The sequence below is a fragment of the Symphodus melops genome (assembly GCF_947650265.1).
Source record: "Symphodus melops genome assembly, chromosome: 10".
Taxonomy (NCBI): domain Eukaryota; kingdom Metazoa; phylum Chordata; class Actinopteri; order Labriformes; family Labridae; genus Symphodus; species Symphodus melops.
The window spans coordinates 10,557,448-10,568,522 of NC_136700.1; the positions used below are offsets into that span (position 1 = coordinate 10,557,448).

The 11,075-nt window shown below is 41.8% G+C and overlaps 1 protein-coding gene across 1 annotated transcript in view; it reads left to right on the forward strand.

Moving 5' to 3' along the window:
- The window catches only part of LOC306829996 (uncharacterized protein), a gene marked incomplete at its 3' end in the record, with an annotated part of 30,026 nt that overhangs the window by 18,356 nt on the left and 595 nt on the right, over positions 1 to 11,075 (forward strand). Inside the window, exons 34-55 of the mRNA XM_079353213.1 lie at positions 106 to 258; positions 486 to 695; positions 1,040 to 1,144; positions 1,721 to 1,865; positions 2,408 to 2,619; positions 2,804 to 3,022; positions 3,216 to 3,325; positions 3,873 to 4,026; positions 4,404 to 4,503; positions 4,733 to 4,905; positions 5,129 to 5,365; positions 5,507 to 5,694; positions 6,183 to 6,303; positions 6,603 to 6,753; positions 6,930 to 7,069; positions 7,322 to 7,456; positions 7,807 to 7,935; positions 8,373 to 8,528; positions 9,792 to 9,908; positions 10,001 to 10,162; positions 10,304 to 10,522; positions 10,863 to 11,024. Coding sequence (XP_079209339.1) covers positions 106 to 258; positions 486 to 695; positions 1,040 to 1,144; positions 1,721 to 1,865; positions 2,408 to 2,619; positions 2,804 to 3,022; positions 3,216 to 3,325; positions 3,873 to 4,026; positions 4,404 to 4,503; positions 4,733 to 4,905; positions 5,129 to 5,365; positions 5,507 to 5,694; positions 6,183 to 6,303; positions 6,603 to 6,753; positions 6,930 to 7,069; positions 7,322 to 7,456; positions 7,807 to 7,935; positions 8,373 to 8,528; positions 9,792 to 9,908; positions 10,001 to 10,162; positions 10,304 to 10,522; positions 10,863 to 11,024 — 3,498 coding nt within the window. The remainder of the gene's footprint in view (positions 1 to 105; positions 259 to 485; positions 696 to 1,039; positions 1,145 to 1,720; positions 1,866 to 2,407; positions 2,620 to 2,803; positions 3,023 to 3,215; positions 3,326 to 3,872; positions 4,027 to 4,403; positions 4,504 to 4,732; positions 4,906 to 5,128; positions 5,366 to 5,506; positions 5,695 to 6,182; positions 6,304 to 6,602; positions 6,754 to 6,929; positions 7,070 to 7,321; positions 7,457 to 7,806; positions 7,936 to 8,372; positions 8,529 to 9,791; positions 9,909 to 10,000; positions 10,163 to 10,303; positions 10,523 to 10,862; positions 11,025 to 11,075) is intronic.

Consider the following 11,075-nt stretch of genomic DNA (forward strand, 5'->3'; position numbering starts at 1 on the left):
TCATTTGCATTATGTAACTTAGATACATTTTTATCAGTCAACACTTTCACAAGCATGTATGCATTTTTTTTCTCTTGTGTATTATTTCTCTTGTCACCCTTAAAGGCTACTGGTGCCCTCTTGGTCAGAAAGTTGCTACAGCCATGCCATGTCCTCCAGGCCACTTCTGCTCACAGGGTAGCACATCTCCAGAGCCTTGCCCATCAGGAACCTACCAGGACAGACATAAACAATCAGCCTGCACAGTCTGTGAAGCAGGTAGGAGCCTCTGACCCCCATACCCTTTAGGCCTTTTTGTTTAGCTGAACAGGCTGAAATGACAGCAGCTCTCAAGCACAGCTGCTTGTTGTTATTGATCTATAAATGGGCTTATTTATGTACACACATTCCATGCTATAATTTTTTCCATTTATCTCGAAATGTTAGTGTTTATAATCATAACTTTAGGACGCTAATTTAAAAACATGTAATTCTCCTCTTTCAAGGTTACTACTGTGATATGAGACGAGCAAACGCCTCTGTACAAAGGCCCTGCCCTGAAGGACACTACTGTCCTGCAGGTACAGCCTTGGCCACCCAATATCCCTGCCCCATAGGCTCATTCAACGCCAGACAGGGAATGGACAGCCATATGAGCTGCACACCATGTGCTGCTGGACATTATTGTCCTTCTGTGGGATTGTCAGAACCTGCAGGTGAGAAATAGAGACTTCTCTTCTTCTCCAACCTCCTCAGTCTTTCATGACATTTATTCAGTAATTACAGAAAAGAGAAGTTTATTGAAGGTCAATGAAGACTTTAGAATTGTATCTCTGTTTTAAACATTTGAGCAGGTGGCCTACCCAACCGGAAAATACACATTTTTTAAATAAATGTTATTGAAGATAGTTTTAATCTATATCTTTTTACCATGCTGTATCGGTGTTGGAGAGTTATATTTTACAGGTTACCTTGATCATCCAGAAATAAAACCAAGAAGCAACTGATGTATCAGCAATACTGTAAAATGATGTGATTTGTTATATTTTCCTACCCATAGGACCATGTCATGCTGGTTATTGGTGCAAACAGGGAGCATCCTCTCCCAGCCCACTGGATGGACTCTCAGGTTCCCTGTGTCCGCCTGGTTATTTCTGCCCCTCAGGTTACAAGCTTATCCTCTCTTAATAAGCAATAAGCCACCACCAGCTGTTCAGTGCTGCTGTGCTGTTGATGCCTGTAATGTATCAAGCTGAAGGAGTCCATATTTTCAAGTAGATGTAATTATTTTCCGTAACTAAATGCTGACACAATCTGTTTTATTGGCTTATGTAATCAAATGTTGACTGTGTGAGGCTATTTACATGCAACTGTTTTATGTTCAAAAACCAACATGTTTTATTCACTTAAATTACCATTTAGGGCCCTACCGGAAGCTCTGACAAGATTTCGCTTGTAACCCCATATATTGTTTTCTTGAACTTTATTTTTACACTTGTCCCAATCTTGGGGCGCTAGCCCATGCTTCAAAATACCGCTGCAGGGTAAACTCTGTCCTGCATTGCTCAAAGCTGGGTGTGTTATAAGACTATTTTCCTTTCATTATTCATCCCTAATGCTGCTCACAGCGTGTAAAATATTGTCACAGTTGTCACCTTTTGATAGCCTTTAATGAGTTTACTGCCTACTCTTCCTTTTACTGGAATTAAAACGTGAGTTGGTGTTTCTGACATCTTTGCAGGCACCACAGCTCCTGTAGCCTGCCCCACGGGAAGCTGGTCAAACAGCTCAGGCCTGCATGTCAAGGAGGACTGCAAACTCTGTCTGGGGGGATTTTACTGTGACTCCACTGGCCTCACTAAACCAAGTGGACTCTGCAGTGGGGGGTACATCAGACTAATTACATATTTTTTTATAATCATTAAAGATAAACTCATGGGAAACTTCTTCCTCACAATCTTATTAACTTTATTCACACGCCAGCCATATTTCTCTGGACCCAATAGTTAATGTTAGCCTTCAACTACTACCTAGCTAATATTACTTTAGCTTGGCGGTAAATTTCTAGCTAGCATTACATAGTTAGGGATTTACTCACTAACAAGAATGAATATTAACTAGTAGATGGCATAATTTGTCGGTAAGCTGCTGTATGAAAGTAGCTAAATGTGATTTTGTTAATTTGCTGTTGCATAGCCCTCAAAAAGTGATGAAATGCTAGTGATTTTTCAAATAGGCTTCTTTAAATGTATATGTCTTACAACTTTTAACACAACAGTGGGACATTATACATCGTTTGCTTTCCAGACAATCATGGCCTCAAAGAGAAATTGCTGCTGTGTCAAAATGGTCAATTTTCACAATTGTTGTAGGTCAACCCTGGCTTTTGTACACACAATGTGGACATGCTTTCATGTTTCATATGCAGGTTTTACTGTGTTGAGGGAGCAGTTACATCCACCCCCATTGATGGAATAACAGGGGGACCCTGTCCAGCGGGTCACCACTGCCCAGAGGGAACTGTTCAACCTGTACCCTGTGATCCAGGGACGTATGTTGCAGTTACACACGCAACTCACTGTGAGATCTGTGTGCCTGGCTGGCATTGTGTGTCTGGCTCTCTTTACTTGTGCCCTGCAGGTTTGCATTTTTAAATCCCCTTCAAGACATTTTAAGAATACAACCTTTTAAACTGTGTGGTAATTTTTCTGAAATGATCACTTAATAAACGAAGAAAAAATGAGGACAAGTGAAAAATAAGATGCAATTACACAACAGTATTTGTTTTTTATGTATTTCCTTTTGTTTGTTCTCTGGTCTGAAGGCTTTTACTGCCCTAAAGGCACCGGATTTGACTTAAGAGGCTGTCCAGAGGGAACTTACGGTCCTGACCCTGGCTACTGGTCTGTATCTCAGTGCAGGCAGTGTGACGGCGGCCATTACTGCTCTTCCAGAAATGGCACAGCTGTCACTGGACCATGTCAGGAAGGATATTACTGCTCACATGGAAACATCTCTCCACAACCTTTCTTAAAGACTGCAGGTATCTTTACCAGTCGTCATTTGCACATTCAAGATATGACCTACACTACAGTCTTATATACAGTCAAATATTTTCTTACTTACATTTGGCAACAATCGAATCGCATCAGATGTTGTCTGTAGAAGCTGTTCTACATCAGTTTTCCTATTTGGATACTGTTGACAAATGGCAGCATGTTCTCTGTGTCTTTCAGCAGGAGACGGAGGGCCCTGTCCTGCCGGTCATTACTGCCCCCAGGCCTCCATCCATCCTCTGCCCTGTCCTCGTGGCACGTTCTCTAACCTCACCAAATTAGTCTCCCAGGTCATTTTGACTCGATGTCGCACTCACGTTTCCTTGACAATGATTGAGAGAGAAATCTGCTCCCCTCAAAATTGAACCACAATGAAATTCTTGTTTAGGGATTTGAAACAAATGTATTTTTTTTTCCTTTCCTTACTTAATGCTAGATCTATTGAGATTGAAAAGGCATTATATCTCTATTACATATTTATATCTATTTGAATGTCTGCAACGGCCCGTTCCATAATTAGCTCTGTTATTTTTCTGTTGATTCCCAGAAAAAAAGACTTGTTGGTATTTTTTAAAATAGAAACTGCTGCATGATATCAGAGAAAAAAGATCTATGAAGAAAGCTGATTTCAAAATTTTTAGGACCTGTTTACACCAGCTCTAGACTACACAGTAACTCACAATGTTTTCTGTTGAGGTATAATCAATACCTCATCCCAAATCAATGTTGCAGTGGGGCACACTCTCACTCTTTTTATTGTCTTACAGCTTCTCTCTCTCTTCCTCTCCTTCCTTATACTTCTTTGTCTTTCCTCGTTTTTCCTGTTTCCCCTCTCAGGAGGATTGCCAGCCATGTCTCCCAGGTTACTATTGTGATATTGTGGGTCTCTCAGCACCTTCAGGAGAGTGCTGGGAAGGTTTCTTCTGTTTGGAGGGTGCAGATCGTCCTGACCCTCCTCTGAGAGATACCCGGGGAGGACCATGCCCTAAAGGTGATTTATTCCCCAAGTCTTCTTTATCCCATTGTTTAAACAGAAAGGAGAGATAATTATTTTTAAAGAAGGAATGAAGATAGAAAACTCTTGTAGATATTGCTTAGAAAATAGAAACATCATTAAAAGCCATATAATGATACAGCATTAATGGAAATTTTTAATTTCTAAGCACAAAATTAAGTTTTAGATTTACAAAAGCTTAGAGCTAGCTAAGTGAACAGGTAAACAATTGACTCTTTAAGTGAATAGGGCTAAACAAAAACAGCTGCTCTGGTGACACTGGAAATCGAACATGTCCCTCCAGTGGTTTGTGTGTGTCTCTGTGTGTGATTTATTGTGCATCTCTTTCATGATTCCTGTCTTTGCACAATCAGGTTATTACTGTTCTAAAGGCTCTGTGGCTCCTAGGCAGTGCCCCCTGGGAACCATCAGCACAGACAACGGCCTAGCCAGCTGCAGCGCCTGTCCTCAGGGGTAAATTAGCTCATCAGCCACACAGTTACTTTGCATTGTATACATGCACATTTCCACATTTAATCATGATGGATTGCTCAAGAACTAACTATTTCTACACGCAGTAATGATTTCTCCCTACCTTGCATGCATACCATATACTAACACACACCGACCAAAGAACATCTATGCCTCACTGCCACCACCAGAAGCAAAGAGCTAATTTATCCTCTTCTTGTTGTCTGGGTAGTTTTTACTGCCCTGGCAGGAGTAATGGCTCTCTGTCTAGAAGTTACGAGTGTCCAGTGGGTTATTACTGCCCATCCGGGACATGGTCCAAAGACCAGTTCCCGTGTCCAGTTGGATCCATCAACCCCCATACTCGCATGACAAAACCCCAGGACTGCACACCCTGCCCTTCAGGTCAGACAGCATTTACTGCTAAGTATGCTATTCCTAGTTTCCTTAAGGTTATGTAGCAGAGTAAGCGTTTACAACGACCTTGATGTTAAAGTAGCTAAAAAAAAGAAAACAGAGTCTGCATTTGGCTGGGATTATTCAGGATTCAATGCTTGTTTCAGACTAGTTGTTCTTCAGAGTAATCCTCCATTCCTCATGATTTTACTCTGTATCCTTATCAAAGCAGGCTCCTTCTGTGCGGCCCCTGGGAAGGGTGTTATATCAGGTCAGTGTGATGCAGGGTACTACTGCCTCTCAGGGGCCTGGTCACCCACACCACAGGATGGTGGGACTACAGGGGACAGATGTCCTGAAGGTCATTACTGTCCCCAGGGCTCCTCAGCACCCCTGCCTTGTCCCATCGAACATTACAGCAACAGAACCTCAAACACTCATCTATCTGACTGCCCGCTTTGTCTTCCAGGTTGAAACTTATTATGTTTCTTACATTAGTATTTTATCATCTTGGAAGATAAATCTCCCCTTATGTAATTTGTTTTGTCAGATGGTAATCCGGTTATACAGTACCTGCAACTGTTAAACAATGGCTCTTTTTGTGTTGCAGGCTTCTTATGTGCCACCAGAGGGCTCTCTTTCCCTTTTCAAATCTGTCCAGCAGGCTTTTACTGTCCAAGCAGAGATAACAGTAGCAAGGAGCCATCTTTACCCTGCTCACCTGGAAACATGTGCCCACCTGGATCTGATAGACCAGTGCCCTGCCCGCCAGGGACCTTTCAGAATTTACCCAGACAGGTAAGTGTGATGATGATGAATAGCCTAATTATACTGTCATACATCTTACTGCCCCTAAGGAAGAAAGATGAAGTTGCTATAAAATGCAATTTAAATAGTATTAAGTAGCTGTGTAGCTGTCAAAATATAAAGACATATGAAATATACTGGAGTTAGAATTATGTTCTACTCTAAAACTGAAATAGAGCTATTGACTAGCTGTGCCAATAAAAGATGGGTTGTGAATGTATCATGAGACTGCGTAATATAAGCTTTCTCTGTGGAAAGTTATGGCCCTACTGAAAGCAAAGAAATAATGTCCCAGCTGGCTCACATTTTTTTGTTTACATTAGTGCAAACTGTGTACAGTTTATAGTTCAGCTTTTATAATCTCCAATACAAGCATGCAAAGTGGTCGTGTCGTTTGGTGTAAGTGGACATCTGTATTCATAATTATGTTTGTACTGTGTAGGAAAAAAAAGCGATGTGTGTAATTTTCCCTTCCACAGGCAGAGTGTGTTCAATGTCCAGCGGGATTTTACTGTGCTGGCTCTCTGGATGCCGACACCGGGTATTTGTCCGGAACTCACACTCCCATGCTGTGTCCTAAAGGACACTATTGCCCTCCAGGTAGGATACTAAAGCTAACACATGAATGACATTTTTACAATGTAATAAAAAAAAATGTTAGCCACAAGTGATGCTGCAGGTTCAGTGAGATTGAAAATATAATGTGTTAAATTGAATGTTGTTTGATGAGGCTTTCAGGTTGTGTGTACTCCTGAACAAGTGGCTGTAACAGTAAATGGCTTTCTAATTATACAAATGGGCATCATGGAGCATAATCGAGATAAGGCTGTTTCTCACAACCTGCTCTGTGATGTTTAGTCCTGGACCATCTGTAGATATTACATGCTATTTATCTACAGGAACGCAGTCTGGTGCAGCGTTTCCGTGCCCAGCTGGTGCCTTCAGCAGGCAGATGGGGTTGTCCAATAAGTCTGGCTGTGAGCTCTGCCCTCCAGGGAGATATTGCAGCTCCTCTGGACTTGCTGCTCCAACTGGTGCCTGCTCTCCAGGGTAAAGACAGGCAAACTGAACATATACTCTGTCAAGTTTGTAGATAGACTTTGAAAGCTATGACACCCTGGGTTTGTTTGTGATTAAACCTCCCTTCTGCCCTGTGTCTCTCTGTCTTTCTCATCTACTTCTGTCAACATCCCATATTACCCTCCCTCTTATCTCTCTGCCCCTAGTTACCTCTGTATCCATGGTTCTGCTGCTGCCCAGCCAGAGGAGGACCCGACAGGAGGCCGCTGCTCTGCAGGGTCCTACTGCCCCCAGGGTACCAGCTTTATGGTTCCCTGCCCTGCAGGCACTTTCAGCTCCATAGATGGTAAAATATCACACTGAAAAATTATACAGATACACTGCTGGTGACATTTGAACATAATGGGCTGGATTAAGGGGATCGACCGTGTTAAGTGTGAACTTTTGAAATCAATGAAAGAATTCCCCTCTGGTTTCATCAGAAAACAATTAGTCAAAGCAAGTGAAGTGGAAATACTTAATCACTTGATCCTTCTTTTGTGGGATATTTTGTCATTTAGATCGAACATAATGTGTCCTACTGTATTCCGTGTTTCAGGTGCAATTTCTATAGAAGCGTGTCAGCCGTGTTTGTCTGGGCATTACTGCGCTGAGGTTGGCCTCTCGTCCCCATCAGGACCCTGCAATTCAGGCTTCTATTGCACAGCAGGATCAAAAACTGCTACACCTTTGGGTAATAACACAGAGAATATGCTAAAAAAAAAAGATTGCCCTCAAGTTAGTGTTAATTACAGCATTGCAGCATGCACAGCTGGTTATTTTAAAAATGACATCTGTATTAAATGGTATTCTTACATGAGCTTGTGATTTGACCCATTTTCTCTTCATGTTCTTTGCTCTTATTTAAAATGTTCATAGTTCTTGCCTCCACACTGCTGAGGAGGTGTCTGCAGAACATGAACTATTCCCATTTCTTTTACTTGGTCTTAACTTTTTCTTGGGAATTGCAGAAAAGCGTCTGGCTTTTAAATATATTACTTAACCGCATAAATGATGACATCCAATAAAGGTCTATTGCCTCAGTTACAGGACATACCATCTCTCCATCCCCACTTCTTGTTAATTCAACCCCGGGTCACTTCCATGGTGATGTGTGTCCTGCTGGCCATTATTGTCCTAAAGGAAGTGCAAAGCCAAGCCCCTGTCCACCAGGTAAAAAAAAAAATACAACCATCTCCACACATCCACTATGTAAAAAGTGTGAACTTTTTCTTTTTCCGTTTGTCATAATCATGTCGCTAAAATGTCCCCTTTAATTTCCCCGAATGAGCAATGTGTGTGTGACCTCTTACTTTTATTGCACTGCCTCCAATGGTGTGCAGTGTCACAAAGCCCCCAGAGGTACAGTATAATAACTTAATGTATCAGGAACTTAAAAGGCAGTAGTAAAACCTAATGGGAGTCCAATAAAACTGTCATAATGGTCAGCTTGCTACTTAACCAAGTGGACAAGTGGAGCCGCCTATGGCTCCCAAACATGCCGTGTTGGAATCCTGGCTCATTTCTTTGTGTGCTAAGTAAAAAGAAAATTAAGTACAGTACTGTAGATGCTGGTTTTATTGATGTGGTAGTTTGTCTTCTTTATGTAGGTAGTTTCTTAGGAAGGTCTGCAGCTGAGTCCGAGGCTGCCTGTGAAGCTTGTTACCCGGGTTCTTACTGCCCCTTGTGGGCTCAGACCTCTGTCAACCTCCTCTGTCCCCCGGGGTGGTTCTGTCCACCGAGATCAGTGTCTGGACACCAGCCAGGTGGAGTACACACATCATCAGGGGTCAGCTCAGGTTTAACTACTGTAGCCTATGCACTTTATCATTCCTTCTTTCTTTTTTTTTGAAACACAGAATCTGGTCATGTACAGTAAGTCTGGTGCCCTAACGGTTATGCTCACAGAATGAGACTGATTCACGAGACCAGGCTTTTCGTGTTTCACTGTTAAAAGTGGTGAAACATTATAAATATATGATATTCAACATTTTCACTGAAGAGGAAAAACAAAGTGCTGTGAACGAGTGTTAAAGATACAAACATTACCTATGATTGCACAGCTATAAGCAGTGTCAACATGAAAACGCTCCACATGCAGTTTGTTTATGATTTAAAACCATGTATCACCAAAATCTCAGTCTTTCAGGACGTTTTTCGGCGAAACATTATCCAACGACAAAATTGCTTTTTAAACTAAGCATAGACCTGAAGAACATAGATCATTTTTTTTACTCATTTGGAAATTCTTAACAGTCAGAAAAAGTAAGATACATGCTTTTCATTGGACAGACAGTCTTGGACAGTTTCTCTCTTCTCACTTTTGCTGATGTTGTAAAATGGAAATAAAATGTCATACATCACAGTCTTTTCTGCCATATTTGGTGTACATTTTCTTTTTCATTTCACAACAAAACCTTGACCCACTTTCATAGCCGTGTTAGTAACTGTAATCTGTCACTTGAAAATCTCTTCATTATGTGTTTGGATTATTTATATATGCCCTCTTAATCTAGTTATTGTGTAATTGTATCCATGGATATGTATATATTTACAAACCATAGGCTGTATGTACATGAGCTGCATTTAACACAGGGGATATTTTACGCCTCATATAAGATTTCTCCCTCCTCTTGTATTACATGCAACAATCAATTTTAATACCCTTGCCTCTTTTATTGTAGAGAGCTTTGGCTAATTTAAGCGTGAAATGGCTCAAAACCCTTAAAGAGTCTCCAGCTTATGTCTGTCACAGTCAGAGTACTTGCTGCTGATCCTTTTTGCTCATCTCAGGGTCTCCCATGGGATTTTCTTTACAGTACTAATACTTCTTTTGTTCCACACTGAGCGTGGAAAAAACCCCCAAAAAAACACTGTCTTTCATTCACAATATCAGATCACATAAATGTCTTAAATAGAATTAATCACATTTGTTATGCATTTATACAGACATTTCTGTGTTGGTTTCTTTTCCAATGCAAACAAACTCCCCAAGATGACAGTTTGTACTTTTTATGACTGTGTCACAGAATATCAGTGCCCACCTGGCCATGCATGTCCAAACGGTAGTGCTGAGCCGACCGTCTGTAGCGCTGGGACTTTCCAATCTTTATCGGGACAATCCACTTGTAACACATGCCCACCAGGTAATTAGAAAAAGACAAGACAAACTATACACAAAGTAACAAGGGAGAACGAATGCTTATTATTCAATTATTATTGCTCTTATTATGTCCAGGTTTCTACTGTGAGGCTGGATCTTCTGTGCCATCTCGGTGTCCAGTGGGCAGTGTCAGTCCATCAGCTGGCAGGACGTCGCTGACTGACTGCTTCCCCTGCCCCTCGGGCTTTTTTTGTAACCGCAGCGCTCTGACGGAGCCAACTGGACCCTGCAACTCAGGTTTGACAGTCCACAATTTAGCTACAAGAGTAGCTTCTCCTTTATTGTTTAGTCCGCAGTTTCCTCTGAACAACACTTTCTGTTACATTGTAAATGCTGCTGCTTTCTTGGTGAAATGACAAACCTTATTGTCTTCCACAGGACATTTTTGCTCCCTGGGGTCCACTGAGCCCTCACCTGTTGCACAGCCTTATGGAGATGTTTGTCCCATTGGACACTTCTGTCCTCAGGGTAGTGGCTCACCCAAACCCTGTCCCGTTGGCAGCTTCCTCCCAGAGCCTGGAGCTTCCTCCCCCTCTCACTGCCAACCTTGCCCTCCAGGGAAGTACTGCCTGAGTCCTGCTAGCTCAGCACCCACAGGTGGGTGATGTTACTAGGTTTCCAGTTAGTCTGGGACATTCAGGCTTAGCATTTCTGGATCAGTATAGATGACCGCTTATGTTAACACATGCCATGTTTAATGCTGTATAGTGCATGTCCAGTCATGCTATTAAATAATTAAGTTAGTTCTACACATACAATTAGCATGGTTGCAAACCCCTGAATTTCTGACCTTCACTGTTTTTTCTTGGGGCTCAGATAAAAATTAATGAAGACATACTCCAATATATTTCCATTATTTCAGGTATGACTGTAATGCTAGACTTGTATAAGATCAATATGCAATGCTTCAAACCTCTCTACTATCTTCCTGTGTCAGGTCCGTGTCATGCGGGTTTCTTTTGTACTGGTGGTGCTGATAGGTCCACACCTCGAGCCGACTCCTCCCAGTTCAGCTGTCTGTGTGAAATACTGGAGCTTTATCCTGAAAAGACAAGCACTGCCTTGCGGATGCACAATCGGCCCTGCTCCAGTAATCCCGGTAAAAAAAAAGAAAAAGAAAAGGAGTTTCTTGAGTCTGTAATAACACAAT